General features: G+C 60.7%; 1 protein-coding gene across 5 annotated transcripts in view; it reads right to left on the bottom strand.

The window, feature by feature from the left end:
* LRP1 (LDL receptor related protein 1) overlaps nucleotides 1-17,765 on the bottom strand; it is a 57,995-nt gene that overhangs the window by 3,853 nt on the left and 36,377 nt on the right. For 2 of the 5 annotated variants that reach the window (XM_052665252.1, XM_052665250.1), the window contains 44 exons: nucleotides 17,555-17,681; nucleotides 17,203-17,354; nucleotides 16,974-17,098; nucleotides 16,498-16,869; nucleotides 15,497-15,686; nucleotides 14,980-15,184; nucleotides 14,650-14,842; nucleotides 14,251-14,376; nucleotides 14,019-14,147; nucleotides 13,511-13,630; nucleotides 13,078-13,191; nucleotides 12,836-12,985; nucleotides 12,595-12,717; nucleotides 12,120-12,236; nucleotides 11,846-11,974; nucleotides 11,641-11,763; nucleotides 11,300-11,440; nucleotides 11,030-11,217; nucleotides 10,651-10,834; nucleotides 10,447-10,532; nucleotides 9,991-10,110; nucleotides 9,719-9,906; nucleotides 9,357-9,562; nucleotides 8,989-9,177; nucleotides 8,647-8,795; nucleotides 8,182-8,275; nucleotides 7,775-7,891; nucleotides 7,562-7,681; nucleotides 6,981-7,103; nucleotides 6,572-6,697; nucleotides 6,245-6,361; nucleotides 4,793-4,899; nucleotides 4,461-4,593; nucleotides 4,086-4,205; nucleotides 3,530-3,652; nucleotides 3,183-3,326; nucleotides 2,979-3,113; nucleotides 2,641-2,760; nucleotides 2,125-2,396; nucleotides 1,855-2,033; nucleotides 1,490-1,596; nucleotides 1,211-1,327; nucleotides 815-991; nucleotides 22-162 (listed from right to left, as the gene is read on the bottom strand). In XM_052665252.1, the coding sequence (XP_052521212.1) occupies nucleotides 22-162; nucleotides 815-991; nucleotides 1,211-1,327; nucleotides 1,490-1,596; nucleotides 1,855-2,033; nucleotides 2,125-2,396; nucleotides 2,641-2,760; nucleotides 2,979-3,113; nucleotides 3,183-3,326; nucleotides 3,530-3,652; nucleotides 4,086-4,205; nucleotides 4,461-4,593; nucleotides 4,793-4,899; nucleotides 6,245-6,361; nucleotides 6,572-6,697; nucleotides 6,981-7,103; nucleotides 7,562-7,681; nucleotides 7,775-7,891; nucleotides 8,182-8,275; nucleotides 8,647-8,795; nucleotides 8,989-9,177; nucleotides 9,357-9,562; nucleotides 9,719-9,906; nucleotides 9,991-10,110; nucleotides 10,447-10,532; nucleotides 10,651-10,834; nucleotides 11,030-11,217; nucleotides 11,300-11,440; nucleotides 11,641-11,763; nucleotides 11,846-11,974; nucleotides 12,120-12,236; nucleotides 12,595-12,717; nucleotides 12,836-12,985; nucleotides 13,078-13,191; nucleotides 13,511-13,630; nucleotides 14,019-14,147; nucleotides 14,251-14,376; nucleotides 14,650-14,842; nucleotides 14,980-15,184; nucleotides 15,497-15,686; nucleotides 16,498-16,869; nucleotides 16,974-17,098; nucleotides 17,203-17,354; nucleotides 17,555-17,681 (6,518 nt within the window). Of the gene's footprint in view, nucleotides 1-21; nucleotides 163-814; nucleotides 992-1,210; nucleotides 1,328-1,489; nucleotides 1,597-1,854; nucleotides 2,034-2,124; nucleotides 2,397-2,640; nucleotides 2,761-2,978; nucleotides 3,114-3,182; nucleotides 3,327-3,529; nucleotides 3,653-4,085; nucleotides 4,206-4,460; nucleotides 4,594-4,792; nucleotides 4,900-6,244; nucleotides 6,362-6,571; nucleotides 6,698-6,980; nucleotides 7,104-7,561; nucleotides 7,682-7,774; nucleotides 7,892-8,181; nucleotides 8,276-8,646; nucleotides 8,796-8,988; nucleotides 9,178-9,356; nucleotides 9,563-9,718; nucleotides 9,907-9,990; nucleotides 10,111-10,446; nucleotides 10,533-10,650; nucleotides 10,835-11,029; nucleotides 11,218-11,299; nucleotides 11,441-11,640; nucleotides 11,764-11,845; nucleotides 11,975-12,119; nucleotides 12,237-12,582; nucleotides 12,718-12,835; nucleotides 12,986-13,077; nucleotides 13,192-13,510; nucleotides 13,631-14,018; nucleotides 14,148-14,250; nucleotides 14,377-14,649; nucleotides 14,843-14,979; nucleotides 15,185-15,496; nucleotides 15,687-16,497; nucleotides 16,870-16,973; nucleotides 17,099-17,202; nucleotides 17,355-17,554; nucleotides 17,682-17,765 lie in introns of those variants that run through there. The other 3 variants (XM_052665249.1, XM_052665251.1, XR_008202047.1) reach the window with 2 other exon arrangements.

A 17,765-nucleotide genomic window follows, 5' to 3' on the forward strand; every position in this document is an offset into this window, starting at 1 on the left:
CCCCCCCACAGCAGCACCTACCCACAGCAGAGGCGGTGGGGGAGGGGATGAGCACGCAGGTGCCGTTGTCCAGGCGTTTGCCGTTGGGGCAGGTGCAGACAGGGCCGCTGGGGCTCAGCAGGCAGAGCCACTCACATTTCTTGCGGTCACAAGGGTTGGTCACTGCCAGAGAGAAGGGGCAGCACAGAGTGAGGCACAGTGCTGCCCCACAGCACTACAGCTGTCCGAGCCCTACTGCACCCAGTGCCTTTGGTCACCAACTGGCAGCTTCCCATTGCACCCTGGCCAATGTGAACCCCTCACCCCCTACAACCCCAACTTGGCTCAGTCCTCCCCCTGCTTCCCTCACCTTTTCTACCACACCATCATAGAATCACAGAATGGCCTGGGTTGCAAAGGACCACAATGACCATTGAGTTCCGACCCCCCGCTAAGTGCAGAGTCGTCAACCAGACCAGGCTGCCCAGGGCCACATCCAGCTTCCAGGTTGCCCTTCCTCCTTGGGCAACCTGTTCCAGGGCCTCACTGCCCTCTGGGGAAAAACTTCCTCCTCATATCCAACCTAAGCCTCCCCTGGCTCAGTTTAAAACCATTCCCCTTGTCCTATCACTACCCACCCTCGTAAACAGCCGCTCCCTATCCTTTTCATAAGCTCCCTTCAGGTACTGGAGGGCCACAGTGAGGCCTCCCCATGCCTTCTCTTTACCAAGCTCTTTTACTAAAGCTAAACAAGCCCAGTTTCCTCGACCCTTCCTCATAGGAGCGATCACGTGCCTTCCCCCAAAAGCAGGGGGGGCCCAAGGCCAGCACGCACCCTCCGGCTGCTTGTACTGGTGGTAGAGCACCACGTCGGTGGCGTGGTTGAGGCCGGACGTCAGGTTGGTGACGGATTTATGCCCAAATTTGTGGATCTTGAAGATGCGGTTATTGATGTAGGTGACCCCATAGATGTAATCCTCAAAGATGTCGATGCTGAAAGGATGGCTCAGCCCTGGGAAAGTGAGGAGAGGACCCGTGAGGTCAGCACAGGGGCAGGCAGCACGGCCAGCCAGGCGCTGCTGTGGGCAGGGCTGAGGAGAGGCTGCAGATGGGTGGTGGGCTGGGGTCTCCCGTCCTGAAAGAGGTGGGACCCAACCCAGGTGGGAACCCGGGGATGTCACCCCTGCACAGGTCAGCTTCCTCCCTGCTGCTGCCACAGTACTCTGCTCACCCTTCTTGTTGTCGATGGCCACCACAGGGTCGGTGCCGTTGAGCCGGATGCTGCCGATAACGGACAGCTTGGCGTCAGCCCAGTACAGCCGTTCATTGTGGTAGTCCACAGCCAGGCCTGGTGCACATACAGCCATGAGAGGGGCTCAAAGCCCACCCCAAACCCCCGCTAAGCAGCACGGCCACCCACTACCCTGCCCTACCCACAGCCAAGCTGAGCTTTCCAAGCACAAGCCAGCCGTGTCCCTCCCACTTGGCGCTCCTGAGCCCCTCAGTTCACCTGTTGGCCATTGGATGTTGTCCTGCACCAGGGTCTCGCGCAGCGTCCCATCCATTGCGGCCGTCTCGATCTTGGGGTGATTGCCCCAGTCTGACCAGTACATAGTCCTGCGAAGGACACGGGCAGGTCACTGCTAGCAGGACAGTACGAAGGGGACGAGCAGGACAGCCCCCACCCCGGCAGAGGAGAAACTGTCAGCCTCCTCCCAGCACCATCCTAGCAGGGCGAGCCGACCCCAGATACCTCCCACCTGACAAAGAGCGCAGCCCTCGGGTACAGGGAGCTTCCACCACAGAAGGGAGTGTTGGTAAGGAAGCAGGGTGAGAGTAGGATCGAGGGTAAGAGGGAAAGGGCTCGAGGCTCACCCCCTAAGTGGATCAACCACAATGGCATGAGGCTCATCAATCATGCCCGAGATCAGCGTCTTGCGATTCTCGCCTTTCATCTGTGCCACCTCAATAACATCCCGCCCGGAGTCCGTCCAGTAGATGTTCCCAGCAACCCAATCAACAGCAATGCCCCGTGGCATCTTCAGCCCGGAAATCTGGGGAGGGCAGCAGGAGGAAGGTCAGTGCCAGAGGGTCAGGGCTGGCCACCCCACTGCACACCTCACAGCACATGGGGATGGAGCTCACGTTCAGATAGGTGACACCGCCATCGATCTGGCGCCGGTTGCGGTTGGAGGCTGTGGAGGCAGCAGAGGAGGCGGGCAGCTCACAGTACGAGATCCTGCCCGTGTGCCAGTTGGTCCAGTAGATCTTGTTGCCCTTGACATAGATGTCCATGGCATCGATGCGCACGTTCTCGTCACCTTGGAAGGCCGGCTCATAGGCTGAGTTGGGGTTGAAGGTGTACATGCTTCGGATCTTGTTGTCGTCAGCAATATAGAGGATCTGGTGCTCCGAACCTGCAGGGAGGAGTCATTAGTGATGCCCAGGGAGCTGCAGTCAGCTAGGCTCCATGGCATGGGACTGGGTGCTCAACTCCTTTGAGCTGGGGAGGGACAGATGGATGGGACATGCTGACAGGATCGGGGCCAGCATCCCATCAGGACAGGCAGAGCAAAGGGGGAGGGGGAGGAATCAGGAGCAGAGTCCTGCAGCACGGTACGGCATGCTCAGGGTTCGTGCACACCCACATCCCCTCCTGACCTTCTGCCTTGCACATGTTGTCAGTCTTCATGAAGTTCTTGGCGCAGCTGCAGATGTGGGAGCCCTTGGTGTTGTTGCAGAGCTGGGAGCAGGTCCCGAAGCGCAGGCACTCATTGACATCTGGGCAGAGGGGACGTGGGGTCAGGGAGCCCAGGCGGTGTTTCCAGACTCAGTCCTGGGGTCTGAATTCGCAGTGCACAGAACCTCCACCAGCCCCCAGGCCCCACATCTGTGCCCTGAGGACACCACTTCCAACACCCCATCCACTTTGCAGACACCAAGATGCATCCTAAGGGTGAAAAGCAGCCATAAACATGACCTTCAGCAGCAGGAAGTACCTTGACAGGAATTCTTGTCTGGAACCTTCTGGAAGCCTCTGCGGCATGTGCAGTATGTGGAGGACTGCGCCTGGATGCACTGGGCCTCATCTCCACACATGGTGGCGTTGGTCATGCAGTCATATGACTTGTGCTCTGTGGTGGGAGACACGGTCAGCACCCACACAGCCACCCAGTGCCCCCCAGCTCCCTGCTCACACCCACCTTGAGAGCAGGACTTCTCATCAGAGCCGTCCCCGCAGTCGTCGAAGAAGTTGCAGCGGAGGTTGGCGCTGATGCACTTCTTGTTCTCACACAGGAACTCATTCTTGTCGTGGCTGCAGCTCTTGGGCTTGGCCGTGGGGGACTCTGTGGGAGTACGGGCAGCATGGTGATGCCCGGGGGCCCTGGGTGCCCAGCCCCATGTGCGTAGCAGGGGGAGAGCAGCTTGGGGAGGACCCTGCAGTGCCTGCAGCTGCCCCCAACTCCGGGGAAGGAGTAGCTGGCGAAGCCAAGCCCAGCACCCTGCAGGAAGCAGCCCAAGGCCAGCAGCCAGCCTGGTCTGCACTCACCGCAGTCCTTCTCATCCGTGTTGTCTCCACAGTTGTCAATGCCATCGCACTGCCGACCGATCCACAGACATACCCGGTCATTCTTGCAGCGGAACGGTCTGTTGGGGGGACACTGGAATTTCACTGCACCAGCAAACAGAAACAAACGGTGACGGTGAAAGGAGACGCCATGGCCAGACTGTCACGCTGGTCACGAGCTGCTGCTCGGCCTCTGCCCGATCCCAGGGAGTCCCACAGACGTGAGCGGACTCCAGAGACTAAAGCAAAGAGACTGAAGCAGACAATCAGCTGCTGGTGGCACCACAGCAGGGCACGGCCTCTCTGCCCCACCAGCCTCGTCCTGAACCCAAGTTCCAGCCCCACACCCACCCATCTGTGAGGCCACTCTCGAGAGGAGCCCCCCTGCCCTCCCAGCACCACTAAAGGTGCATAGCAGAGGGGCTCCATCTTTTCGTTGCGCCTGCGGCAGCCAGCAGGCCCCAGCCCTGCCTCCCCCCTGCGCCTGGCAGGGCCATGGCGGTGACACCACCAGGAGCAGGGAGGCAGCGGCACTCACAGCACTCCTCGGGATTTTCATCCGAGTTGTCCCCACAGTCGTCCTCCCCATCACATTTCCAGGCCAGCGGTTTGCACAGCGTGTTGTTGCATTGGAATTCGTCCAGGGGGCAGGTGCGCACTGCAGTAGTGCAGGGAGGACAGTTAGGCCTCAGTTGGGCCACAATCAGGCCGCAGGCAGGCCCGAGTTAGGTCACAGCTAGGCCTGAGTCAGGCTGCAGCTAGGCCGCGGGTAGGCCAGAGTCAGGCCAGAGGAAGGGCTGAGTCAGGCCTCAAGCAGGCCCGAGTCAGGCCTGAGATAGGCCGCAGCCAACCTGTCATGGTTGGTGCTCAGCCCCATCCGCAGCACAGCTGGTGACCCCGGCTCTGCCGTTACCTCCGGTGCCGCAGTCCTCCTCATCAGTGCCATCCATGCAGTCGGCATCAGCGTCGCAGCGCCAGCGCATGGGGATGCAGTGCCCGTTCTTGCACTGGTACTGGTCAAACTCACAGCGGGGTATGCAGTCTTTCTGCAGTGAAAGGTCCAGGGATGGTGGTCAGCAGGGACAGCCCAGGCTGTGGTCGTTTCCTGCCCCATAATGGCAGCCAGCGCTGGGCCCTCAGCCCCCAGCTCCTCACAGCCTCGTCCAGGGGCAGGCACTGGGGTGAGGGGTCCCCGCTGCCACCTGAGGGCAGGACGGGGTGCTGCTCCCCTCCCCGGCACCGTACCTCATCAGAGCCGTCAGCGCAATCGTGGTCCCCATCGCACTTCCACCTGCCGGCAATGCAGCGGCCATTGGCACACGAGAACTCGCTCTCAGAGCAGGGCCGGGGCGCTGGAGACAGAGCACAGGGCAGCCCTGAGTGCGGCAGCAAGAGTGGCAGCCTTGGGGCAGACAGCACAGCACGACTGATGTTTGCATCCCACGGCACTGGGGACAGCGCAGGCACACAGCTGGGGACTGGGGCTGAGCCCCCGCCCAGAGGTGCAGGATGCACTAGGCAAACGCTGGGAGAGCAGAAGCCAACAGGGGGCGTTTGGGAACAAAGAGGGTACAGCCAGAGTGTCAGAGGGTCACAGGTTGCGGGGCCAAGACTGAGCCATGCGTGGGCCCTGGTGGTGCCAGGGAGCAGGGCTGGACCCATCCTGACTGCGGAGGAGATGCTGCTGCTGATGCTCTGCAAATCCACCGGGGTTGATCTGGTCCCAGCCCCTCTGCCCTCACTCGAAACTTAATGTCTTCATTTAAAGAGAATGTACATGGAATTAAAAGATTTTGGCAGGAACCTACCTCTGAGCGCCCCATAACGACAGTGTGAAAATGGAAAAAAACATAAGATGAAGTGAAATGGCACGAACTCAAAAACAAGACATGAAAACAACAGAAAAGAAAAATTCACACTCTGGAGGCTGTAGGGAGACAGAGGTGCGTGGGCAAGTGGGCTGGCACAGGAGGGGCTGCGTCTGCAGGGCCATCTGCCAGCCCCAGTGCCTTCCCAGGGCAGCAGGGAGGGGACAGGGGTCCTGGTCATCACCACCACCACCCCACGGATCACACTGGCCACGCACCATCCCAGTCCCCACTGCTCCAAAGAACAGTGCTGGCACAGCTCCACTAACAAGCAGCAGCGTGTCAAGGGGCTACAGCTTCTGCTGCTGCTTCTCAAACCAGCCATCCTCCTGCACGTCCAGGTTTGTGAGTTGGGTCCAGCTCGTTGTAGACAGACCTCAGCCCCCTCTCGGAGGTGATGCATTTGCACAGCCTTACCCAAACCACCTCGAAGGGCACTGCCTGCCAAGCTGGAGCCAAAGTGCAAGAAGCTGGCGTAAAGCCGAGCTGCTCTGCAGCATGCCCTGCTCCATCACAGCGCCGTCCGTCAGCCCTGCAGGTGCTGGGAGGGCACTGCTGCCCACGAGGTGCCGGGCTTTGGCCCATTCCTCCCATCTGTCACTACTTCTGGCCTCTCCCCAGAGCTCCTGGAGTTTGTGGGGCGATCAGCCACACCCGCGGAGCTTTTGCCCAAGGGCAGAGCGCTGCTTCCAAGCACCAGCCCCAACCGGCCCCACGCTCCCCGCCCGGTGCAGAGCTGGGCCACGAGCAGCTGGGGGGCTGTGGGGGAGCCTTGGTGCCCCCCTGCTCTGAGCTCGTGGGTTAGCAAAGGTGGGAGGGCAGCACGTACTGCAGCTCTCTTCGTCCGAATTGTCCCCGCAGTCATTGTCGTAGTCACACTGCCAGCGGCCCGGCACGCAGCGGTTGTTCTTGCAGCGGAACTGGTAGGGCTCGCAGGTGCGCTCGTCTGGGAGGGATGGAGACAGGCATGCATCAGCATCGCCCACACAGCAGGCGCGAGCAGGAGCCAGCAGGAAGAGCTGCTCGCCACCCTCCCACATCCAGGAGGCTTCAGGAGGAGCAGACGTCCTGCAGCACCCAATGCGGTGCTGCCTTTGGGGATGGGGGAATGCAGGAGACCCTCCGGGCTCACCTCCTCATCCCAGCCCTCACTCACCGCATTCCTCCTTGGGCTCATCGGATCCATCCCCGCAGTCATCCTCCCCATCGCACTTCCAGCGTGCTGGGATGCACCTTCCTGAGTCCTTGCAGCGGAACTCATCCACGCCACACGTCATTTGTGCTGGGGAGAAATAAATGGACATAAATATGGGGAGGGGGCATTAGCACTGCTCTGTCTCTTCTCCTCGGGGCTCCCTTGCAGCTGAGGGGGAAGGATCCAGAAGAGCGTCACCAAAGCACAGATCCAGACAGAGCCGCTCTGCCTGTAGCCTCCAATGCCAGCGGATCCGCAGGCACCAAGCAGGGACTCGGCTCCCACAGGCAGACCCACACACGTTGCTGCTTCAGCAGAGCCCGCCAGGGGCCAGGATCCCCCCCCCGTCCTCCCTGTGCAGGATTCTTACTGCAGTTGGCAGGTTCGTCAGAGCCATCCACGCAGTCGTTGTCGCGGTCGCACACCCAAACTCGGGGGATGCAGCGCTTGGTGATGGCGCACTGGAACTGGTTGGGGGCACACGTCACCTCCGCTGCAGGAGGAGGCAGAGTCAGGGGAGGCAGCAGACAGGCAGGGCTCTGCCAGCCTCCACCCCACAACACCACCCCACCAAATCCATCCTGCAGATGCTCTGGGCATTCAGCAGGCGTGCTTGGTGACAATGTGCACAAGAGGGATGGGAAGCAAAGCCCCAGAAGGCTCCTCTGTCTGCTCCTCTGGGCAGCCCAGGGAGGCAGGGAGAAGGACAGACGAGCTCCCCCAGCTGTGCAGTAGGCTCAGTGCAGAGCTACAGTAAATATTAAATTTGCCATTCTCACAGATGCAAGGATTCAGGCTCTATCAGGAAACAGTGATATCAGTAAGCGGGGGGACAGAGCTCTGAGCAAAGCAGGGGAAGGAGAAAACTCCATTCCCAGAGAGCAGGCAAAGGCAATACCTGAAGACACGGAGCTTCTCACTCCCACACTGTCCCCATCCCAGCCCACTTACGGCAGTCCTTCTCGTCCTCTCCATCCCCACAGTTGTCCTGACCGTTGCAGCGGAAGATCCCGGGGATGCAGCGGTTGGTGTTGGTGCACTTGAACTGACTGGGCAGGCACACGTGGATATCTGCCAAGGAGGTGGCACCATAGGAATGGTGCTTTATGAGGTTGCTGGAGCCTCACCGGGGTTCGAGGGCCGCAAGGAGGCGGGAGAACCCACCACAGTTGGCTTCGTCCGAGTTGTCCTGGCAGTCGTTGTCTCCATCACAGATGAAGGCCGGGTTGGTGCAGATCCCGGTGGAGCACTGGAACTGCCCTGGTCTGCACTTGAACTCAGCTGTGGGGAGAGGAGGACAGTGTGAAACGTCTGCTCTGGGGAGCACTTCCAGGGTAAACCTTAACCTGCCTCCTTCCCCTCTTTGGGGTCCTCAGCAGGGGCTCAGCAATCAGAGCAATGGTTCCTGCTGGCTACAAAGGGGCAGCAGAAGGCTGCTGACTTCCATGGGGCAACAGCCCTGGCTGGGAAGACAAAGTACAGCACTGAGCTCCAATGTGGTGACCCTCCTCTTCACCAGTGCTGTCCCCAAAGCAGGGCAGCAGCAGAGCTTTCAGGAGCGCAGCACTCACGGCAGTCCTCGGGCTCATCTGAACGGTCCCCGCAGTCGTCCTCTGTGTCGCATTTCCACCAGAAAGGGATGCATTTGTCGTTCTTGCAGACAAACTGCAACAAAGCAGATCAAGTCCACGAGGGCAAGTCAGAAGGGGACCCCAGATGCGGAGACCCCAAGGAACCTCCTCTGCAAAGGGCTCTGACCTCTGCGCTGTCCCTTCACACACACTCCAGTTCCTCAGTGCCCCGACCTGCACTAACCCTGGGTCCCACCTCTGGGCCATGGGGAGGGCAGCATCCCTCCAAAGCTGCACCCCACACACAGCCACAGTCTGTATGTGTTGTGAAGTGCCACAGGAGGGAGGTGTTGCCCACACCGTAAGTCATGCATGCACCTCAGCCCCACGCACCGCACCTGCACCGGTACTTGCACTGAGCACAGCAAAACTGTGCAGGAACAGTGCGCGCACGTGGGGTGCTACCTGGCTGGCCGTGCAGTTGGAGACGCAGGTCTTGCCATCGCTGCCCAAGTAGAAGTTGGTGGGACACGCACACTTGTGCCCTCCACCCGGAGACAGGAGGCAGAGGTTGCTGCAGCCGGCGTTGTTGGTCTTACAGGGATGGTTTGGAACTGGGAAAGTGAGAGGGAGAGAGCTCAGTCAGACCCAGGGGGAGGCCCTGGGTTGTCCCCCAGCTGCAGGTCCCCACTCACAGCACACATCTGCCTTTGTGCCCCGCTCCTCCCTGCCTGGCACCCCCAGACCCAATTGGCATCGTGTGCCCAGTCTGCCCTCCTGCGCTGCTCCTCAGAGCCCCCGGCTCACCATCGGGCTGCCGGTACGGGTGGTAGATGTGGATGTCCATGGGGCGGTGCAGAGTGCTGATCAGCAGCGTCTTGTTGGCACCTGTGGTCTTGTGGGCTCGGTTGATGGATTTGGTCTCCCAGTCGGTCCAATAAATGTAATCCTCAAAGAGGGTGAGCGCAAAGATGTGCGGGATATCCTGGCTCAGCACTGCGTGGGGGAGAGGGCAGCTCAGCAAGGGGCAGCCTGCAGCCTCCCACCTGCCTTCGACAGCAGGGTCAGCTCTGCTGGGAGCCAGCACTGGGAGCTGGGGACCCCACCCCAAACCCAGGCTCCAGCTCAGAACCTCAGGACCCTGCTGAGGCCCAGAAGGGCCACACAGCTCTCACCTGTGTGCCTGTTGGAGCCGTCCAGGCTGGCAAACTCAATGTAGTCCTCCCGGGCATCTGCCCAATAGATGCGACTGTTGATGTAGTCGAGCGTGAGGCCGTTGGGCCATGTTATCTTGGTGTCGACGATGACGCTACGGTTAGTGCCATCCATGCCAATCTTCCCAATCAGTGAGTGGTCCCCCCAGTCTGTCCAGTACAGGTAACTGGGAAGGAAATGGTAGAGCAGAGCGGGTCTGAGCCAGTCCAAAGCACACACACAACTTGCTGGGGGTCCTGCGGGGCCAGGGGGTAAAACCCCCCCTCCCAGCACAACAGAGGACCACCAGCCCCCACCCTGGGCAGATCCCAGAGGCTCTCACCCGTTCTGCACATCCACCACCAGCGCCCGCGGCTCACGCAGCCCCGAGTTCACCAACACGGTGCGGTAGGCTCCGTTCAGCTTCGACACTTCGATGGTGTCCCTGCCTTTGTCACACCAGTACAGGTTGCCCCCCACCCAGTCCACCGCCAGCCCATCGGGGTTGCTGAGCCCGGTGCGGTGCAGAACCTGGAGAGAGAAAAACCAACGCGTTGGGATCAGGCAGGCAGCAGCCCCTCCCAGCTGCACACAGCAGCCGTCCCCAACCCCCACCTGGACGTTGCTGCCATTGATGTGCATGCGGCGGATCATGCTGCCCTGCGTGGTGACATCTGTCCAATAGATCATTTGCTCCCGGTAGTCAAAATCCAGAGCCACGGCATTGTTCAGGCCCTGGGAGGAAGAAGGAAGCAGCCGAACAGTTTCACCTGCTGGTGTAGGGTCAGGGGGGTTTCATGAGCCCCCAGCAGCCCCTCCAGTCCCGGCAGCGAAGAAGTGAAAAGCACCCACAACTGCTGTGCAGACCCTGACCTGTCAAGGTCCCCACACAAGAGCTGTTTGCACAGTACCTCCTGCACTGTCGTAGTGAGAGCTCATGTGCATGGAGCCCATTGCCTGTGGGAAGCCAGGAGCCCAGACCCTCATGCCGGCAGGTTTTGTGCATGCTGGACCCACCCCCCCAGCTGCAGACTGCACCCCACAGGCCGGTGCTGCCCTCCTGCCCCCCACCTGCTTGAGCAGAGTGTAGTTGGAGCCGTCCAAGTTGAGCTTCCGCAGGTAGTACCGGTTGGCAAAGATGAGGAAGGGCTCCTCATCTGCACAAAGGGATCAGAAGCTGGGTCAGGACCTGCTCTGTGGGTCCTCCCCACACCAGGCACAGAGCACTGCCAGGGGCTGCAGCACCAGCAGCACCCCACCTCAAAGACCACTCACCTGTGACAGCCTTACAGCTGGTGGGGTTGTCGGGTTTGAGCTTGTAGCCCTCTATGCACAGGCACTTGTAGCTCCCCAGGGTGTTGATGCACTTCTGGCTGCAGGGGTAGGTGGTGGAGCACTCATCGATGTCGATGCACGTCTTTCCATCGTCCTTCAGCCTGAACCCGGGACGGCATCTGCACTGCAGGAGGCATTGGGGATGTCAGACACGGCCGGGCACCCACGGGAGACGTAGGTGCATGCAGACAGGAGGAGGGGAGAGCTGCACACGCGGGCATGGGCTGAGAGCACCGTGCATGCTGCAGCACAGAGCAGGAGCGGCACTCGTGCTATGACGTCTGGGAGGCACAGCAGCATTGCTCCAGAGGGCCCCTACCTTGTAGCCAATCTTGAGGTCCTCGCACTCCTGGGAGCAGCCGCTCAGCTTCTTGTTGAGGCACTCGTTGATGAAGCAGTTGAGCTCATCGGAGCCATCAGTGCAGTCGTTGTTGTTGTCGCATAGCAGAGCTTCTGGGATGCACTTCCCGTTTTTGCACATGAAGAAGGAATCGTTGCATTTGCTCTCTGCAGCAGAGTGAGAGGCGGCTGTCAGTGTGAGCGGTGGGGCAGCCCCACACCTCGGACCCAAATGTGGCCCCGTGGGCACCTGGGCTGCTGCAGCGTGGGTTCTTGGGTGCCTCATCCGAGTGGTCGTGGCAATCAAACTCTCCATCACACTCCCACTGACTGTTGCTGAGGCAACGGCCGTTGGCACAGCGGAATTCATGGGGGCCACAGGTGGGGTACTCTGTTGGTGACAGACAGCATCAGCGCGGCCATCCTCCCCCCCACCGCCCCCTGGGGACCATCAGGCAAGGAGGGCTCTGCGGGCACCTCTGCACTCCCCAGACAGTGAGAGGCGCCTGTGTGCACGGTGGGTGCCCTCCTGCAGCCACTCCCTCTGCTCAATCACCCACCCCCGCTCACCCCAGCCCCCCCAGCACCCACCACACTCCGGGGATTCGTCGGAGCCGTCGCCGCAGTCGTCGTCGTGGTCACAGACGAAGTGTTTGGGGATGCACTGACGGTTCCCGCACATGAACTCCCTCTCATCGCAGGTGTTGTTGTACACTGGGATGACGCGGTGTGCTCAGTCCCTGCTCTCCATGTCCTCCCTCCAACTCCGCCCTCCCCAGCCCCCTGGGGGACTCACAGCAGCCAGCAGCGAGGGTCTCATCGGCCCCATCGGCGCAGTCCTTGTCCCCATCGCAGAGCCAGCGCTCTGGCACACAGACGTAGGTGCCCGGGCACTGGAAGGACCCCGTGCTGCACGTGGTCAGCCCTGGAGAAGGGATAATCGGGGAAGAGCCGCTCATGGAGAGGCAGCGCTCCAGGCCAGGAGCCCTCGTGCTCCAGGGTGTGCAGAATGCAGGAGGGCAGAGAAGTGCGGGGAGGCGGCGGTGCAGAAGCGGGGCTGCAGCACTCACGGCAGCGGCTGTCCTCGTCAGAGCCGTCCCCGCAGTCATCAGCCCCGTCACACACCCACAGCTTGGAGATGCAGCGGTGGTTGTTGCATTCAAACTGCACAGGGTAGCAGAACTTGTCTGGGAGGGGAGAGGAGGGGCTCAGGGCTGGGGCAGCAGCCCTGCACCGTGCTGGGAAGGAGGAGTGATTTGGGAGCCCGGTATGGAGCTGGGATGGCTTCAATATGAGGTTTGATTGGGGAAGTTGGAACATAAAAAGTAACTCCAAGAGCTGCAACCAAGCACCCTTAAAGTGACCGTGGGCACGCACAAGTGCTGGGCAAGCAGATCTGCTCTGCTCACAGGGAGAGGTCCAGGCTTGTGGAATAAGGGCACAAAGAGCACTGGGGGCTGCTCCCTGGCTGTGGGATCTCGGAGGAAGGGCCCCTCTGCTCTCTCCCCCCACTGTGCCCCGTGCTCTCCCCACCCTGCCGCTCACTGCAGTGCGTCTCATCCTCTCCATTCTCGCAATCGTCCTCCTTGTCGCAGGTCCATGTCATGGGGATGCAGCGCCCGCTGGGGCAGGCAAAGTAGTTGGCCGGGCATTTGGGCTTCCTCCCACCTGGGGTGGGAAGAAAACAGCCGTGAGAACAGCAGTGTGGGCCCCCCTGACCGAATATGGGCCCCTCCAAAGGAAGATGCGCTCAGCGGCGATGCACGCCCACGCTGGGAGCTCTCACCGGGGCAGTTGCGCTCGTCTGAGTAATCTCCACAGTCATTGGCCCCGTCGCACACCCAGCTGGGCGCGTAGCACAGGGACGTGTGCTCGCACTTCTGGAACGTGGTGCCCTTCACTCCCAGCTTGAAGTAACTGCTGCAGTCAGTGGCGGCTGTGGGGAGGCACGGCGTAAGCTGATGGCCGCAGCTCTGGCACACAGCGCTTGGGGGCGGTGGGGACGCGGGACTCATGCAGGGCACTCACTGCAGTTCATTTCATCCGAAGCATCCTCGCAGTCGATGAACTGATTGCAACGGCTTGAGTTCCCAATGCAGCTCCCATCGCGGCAGCGGAACTCGGTGGCAGCGCAGCTGGTTTCTGCAATGAGGTTGGTGAGGTTGGGTGGGGGTCCCGGCACCCACGGCCGCCCTGCTGCTCCTCCACACCCACCCACCGTGGTCACACTGCATGCCGCCATCACCCCGTGCTCCCCCAGCCCTGACTTTCAGGCAGCTCTGAGTGCTGCTACGGTGCCTGCAGAGCTCTCCCTCCCCGCTCTGTGTTTGACAGCAGCACAACCAATTTAGACCTTGACTCTCCGCTCAGCCCTCCTGTCGAGCTGAAGGTAACCCCTTCCCAACGCCTCTGTCCCCATCCCAGGCAGCTGACAGCACCCTGGCGGGCAGCCATCCCTTACTGTTGCACGGCACTTCGTCCGAGTTGTCCCCGCAGTCGTCCACGCCGTTGCACCAGAAGCGGCTGGCGATGCAGCGCCCGTTCATGCAGTGCAGGAAACCCTTCTTGCATTTGCGGCTGCCTGCGAGAGAGCGGGGCTGTCAGTGTTGGGGGTTTGCCAGCGACATGGGACCCTTCAACAGAGGAGAAACTGCACAAGCAGAGTAAGGAAATGGATTCCTGGATTTAAGCTTGGCTTTTTGCAGCAGAGATCGTCCCCAGCTGCAAAGCAAGGGCTGCTGCAGAGCAAGGGTGCTGCAGACCCAAACGGGAAAGCTCAGGGCGTCCCATTCTCCAGAATTAGGGCAGCTCTGCAGACCTCACAGCCCAGCCGCTTTGTCCCAGCTCTGGGGCAAAGAGGGATGCAGAGCAGCAGAGGGACGTGAGCTGGCAGCCAGCAGCCAGGAGCCCCGCCAGCTGAGCAGGGTGCACGCGTGGGATGAGCGAAGCAGCAAGAGGAGGAACCTTACTGCAGTAGGACTGCTTCTCATCCGACTTGTCCTTGCAGTGCACCACGCCGTCGCACGTCCGGCTGAAGTCGATGCAGTCGCCGTTGCCACACTCGAACTCATCGTGCACGTTGCAGGTGGAGTTCAGAGCTGAGAGGGGCGCAAGGAGGGTCAGTGCAGCCGGGAGGAGAGGAGCCCCTTCTCCTCCACCCCATCCCCTCCTGCCGGCTGTCAGCTTCCACCTCCCCTCCACCTTTGCAAGTTAAATCCTCCTGCAGCACGCGCTCGCCACGGCACGAGCAGTTGACGTGTCCTTTGGGGGTGAGCAGGCACAGGTCCTGGCAGCCGCCGTTATTCACCCTGCACAGGGACAGCTCACCTAGGAGAGACAGAGCAGGCACACTCAGCAGCTCTTTTCCTGCGTCCTCTGGTGGGGGTGGCACGGCATCCTCCCCAGGCACTTCAGTGAGGGGATGCGTGGGGTTGGGGGTGTCCATCCTCCCCAGAGCTCAGCAGGAACACAAATGGGGTGAATTCTCTCTCTTCAGCCTGCACAGAGCTTGAGTGTCCCCAGGAGATTGGGATGTCCCCAAGGAACAACCTCAGGGCAGGAAGGAAGGACGGTTGGACATTCTCTGCAGGGCATCCTTACAGCTGTCAGTGTCGTTGGCCACAGCAATGATGCCCATGGGCTGCTGGGGGATGTCAACACGCAGCAGCTTCATGTCGGTGCCCACATATTTGTTGGCTCTCTGCACGGCACGGCGCACCCAATCCGTCCAGAAGATGTAATCACCATAAACAGCCAGGCCAAAGGGGTGGACAGGCTCTGATTTCAGGATCACCTGCAGGACATTGGCGAGCCGTAAACACGAACCATCCTGGCTGTGGGACAGCCTCAAACACAGCCTGCCCCAAACAAACACAGCCTGCCCCATCTGCCTGCCCACACACAACCACTCTTCCCCCCCCCCCCACTCACATGGCGATGGGTCCCATCATATTCACAGCGCTCAATCTTGTCCAGCGTGGCATCGGAGAAATAGATCTTCTCAGCCTTGTGGTCGATGGCCAACCCGTTGGGTGTGCGGATGTCCTGGTCGATGATGATGAGGACATTGGCACCAGACAGGGTGGCACGCATGATGCTGGGGTGCTGCTCATTCCAGTTGGTCCAGAACATCAGGCTGGAAGAGAAGGGAAGGAAGGAAAGGAAGGGGAAGGGGAAGGGGAAGGGAAAGGGGAAGAGGAAGGGGAAGAGGAAGGGGAAGGGGAATGGGAAGGGGAAGGGGAAGGGGAAGGGGAAGGGGAAGGGGAAGGGGAAGGGGAAGGGGAAGGGGAAGGGGAAGGGGAAGGGAAAGGGGAAGGGGAAGGGGAAGCGGAAAGGGAAGGGGAAGGGGAAGCGGAAAGGGAAGGGGAAGGGGAAGAGGAAGGTGCCATTGTGATCCCCATCTCCCTGTCATCAATGTGTTGGCCCAACGCACCCCTCCTCCACTCACTTCTGGCACTCGTCGAGCACGAAGGCACGAGGGTGGTCGTCCCCCGACATGGTGATCACTGTTTCCCTCTCGAAGGCCCCCAGGCGGCTCTGGTCCACAGTGTGCCTGGTGATGGTGGAGGTGGTGTAGCTCGTCCAGTACAGCGTGTCCCAGCCACGGTGGTACGCCAAGCCCTCCACCGAGCCCACGTCTGCAGGGAGAGGATGGCAAGGGGTGAGCACTTTTGGGTCCAAAGCTTACGGGGGGTCTGCTCTGAGGGATGGGAGAACTGAGTCTGAGGGGACACACTGGGGACAAAGCATGGAAATCCTTCCTTCCAGCTTCTCAGCCAGGAACCTGAGCTGCACACCCAGCCCTCCTCCCCATTAATGATCAACAAAATCTTTAATGAAGTAGCAGTGAGAGATGGAACCTGCTCTCCTGGTCTCAGTAATAAAAGCCACCTCGAGTGCCAAATGTAAATACGCTCATTAGTGAGAGCGTTTATAACCCTCGCTGGAGGTTCTCCCTGGTGATGCAGAGCAACAGCCGCAGCCCTCCCTACAGCTGTGGGAGCCAAGGAAACCGAGCGAGTGCAAAGCGAGGGCTGGAGGTGAGGGCTGGGCTGGGTAAGGTCTGCTCAGCCCCCACGGCTCTGCCTGGCCATGAAGTGCAAACAGAGCAGATCCCAAATCTGCTGCAGCGTGTTTCTGGAGCAAAGCACACCCACGTGCACGGCTGAGCCTCGTGATGAGCTTTCTGTGCCAGAGGGAGCACTGCGACTGCTCCTGACATCCAAGGCCTCTGCCACAGAGGAGGCTGAGAATTCCCAGCTGAGCTCAGCGAGCGTCACTCCAAACACCAAAGAGTCACAGAACATCCAGTGCTGGGAGGGACCCGCAGAGATCACCAAGGCCAACTCCAATGTGAACCAGGGAAAGGGAAACTCAGGCAACACATGTGGCAGCTCGGGAGGAAGGGGGGCTGAGAAGAGTGGGGTCTGAGCCCCCAGGGACACTCACTCTCAACAATGGTTTTGCGTCCTGTGCCGTCGTCGTTGATCTGCTGGATGTTACCGAAGTGGATGTCGCTGTAGAAGATGCGGTTGCTGCCTTTGGAGCCGTAGCGGTAATCGAAGGCCAAAGCGATGACGTTCTTCATGTGCTCAGCATCCTCGAAGGGTTTGATGGGAGCGTTGAGGTTGTTCTCATCCGACAGGTGGATGCTCTTGAGGATGGTGCGCTCCGAGTACAGCAGGTAGCCATCGTAGTCGCGGCAGCTGACGCCGTCCTCAGCCAGCATCCCGTGGGCGCAGGCGCACGTCCGCTGCCCCCCGCCACGGAACAGGCACAGCTGCTGGCAGCCACCGTTGTTCTGAGCGCAGACGTTGGTGCCTGGGTGGATACAGGAGCTCAGATCTCTGCCCTGAAGGCGCAGCAACCCGACCGTGCCCCCCCCACCCCGCGCCTGGCCCCATGGGCACCCAGCCCCGACGGACCCTTCTGCCGTGCGCGGTTGAAGACTTTGATGTCCTTGAGCTGCACGCCGATGCCCGTCCGCAGGGACACCGACTCGGTTGCGTTGTCTTTGCTGCCTCTCTTAATGGAGCCATTTGCATGGGTCCTACAACGGGAACCGGTCATAGTGTGGCTCGGCCCCAGCAGGATCTTCTGCTCTGAGCCCATCCCCACCAGCCTCCCCAGCAGTGCTGGCTGTGGGGAGCCCACCTGTCGCTCCAGTAGATGTAGTCCTCAAAGACTGACACGGAGAACATGTCCATGTTGTTGCTGGCCAGCACCACCTCACGATTCTCGCCCGTCTCCAGATCTATCCGCTCAATCTTGTCTGTCCGTGCGTCACACCAGTACAGCTTCCCATCCTGAGGAGAGGAGAAACCATCCCATGATAGAGCGCAGACGGGGCCAGCCCCAAGGCAGCCCCACACCTCCAAACCATCTCAAGGCTCAAAGCACAGCCGTGGGCTGATGGGTGGATGGAGAAGGGTCCGAGTGGTCCCACAGCGCCCAGCACCACAGGCACCAGACCCTCCACGCATGCTCCTCTCCTCCCCACACACACCTCGTAGTCGACAGATATCCCATTGGGCCAGCTGATGCTGACATTCACCAGCACCATCCGCTCGGTCCCATCCAGACGCGAGCGCTCGATGCGGGGGTACTGCCCCCACTCCGTCCAGAACAGATACCTGCAGGGACACAGCAGTGTGACCGCAGGGCCCTTTGGCAGCACCCTCCGACCACAATCCATCTCCCAGGCAGCAGCTCCCCCC

The sequence above is a fragment of the Tympanuchus pallidicinctus genome, unplaced genomic scaffold (genome assembly GCF_026119805.1).
Source record: "Tympanuchus pallidicinctus isolate F22 unplaced genomic scaffold, pur_lepc_1.0 scaffold63, whole genome shotgun sequence".
Taxonomy (NCBI): domain Eukaryota; kingdom Metazoa; phylum Chordata; class Aves; order Galliformes; family Phasianidae; genus Tympanuchus; species Tympanuchus pallidicinctus.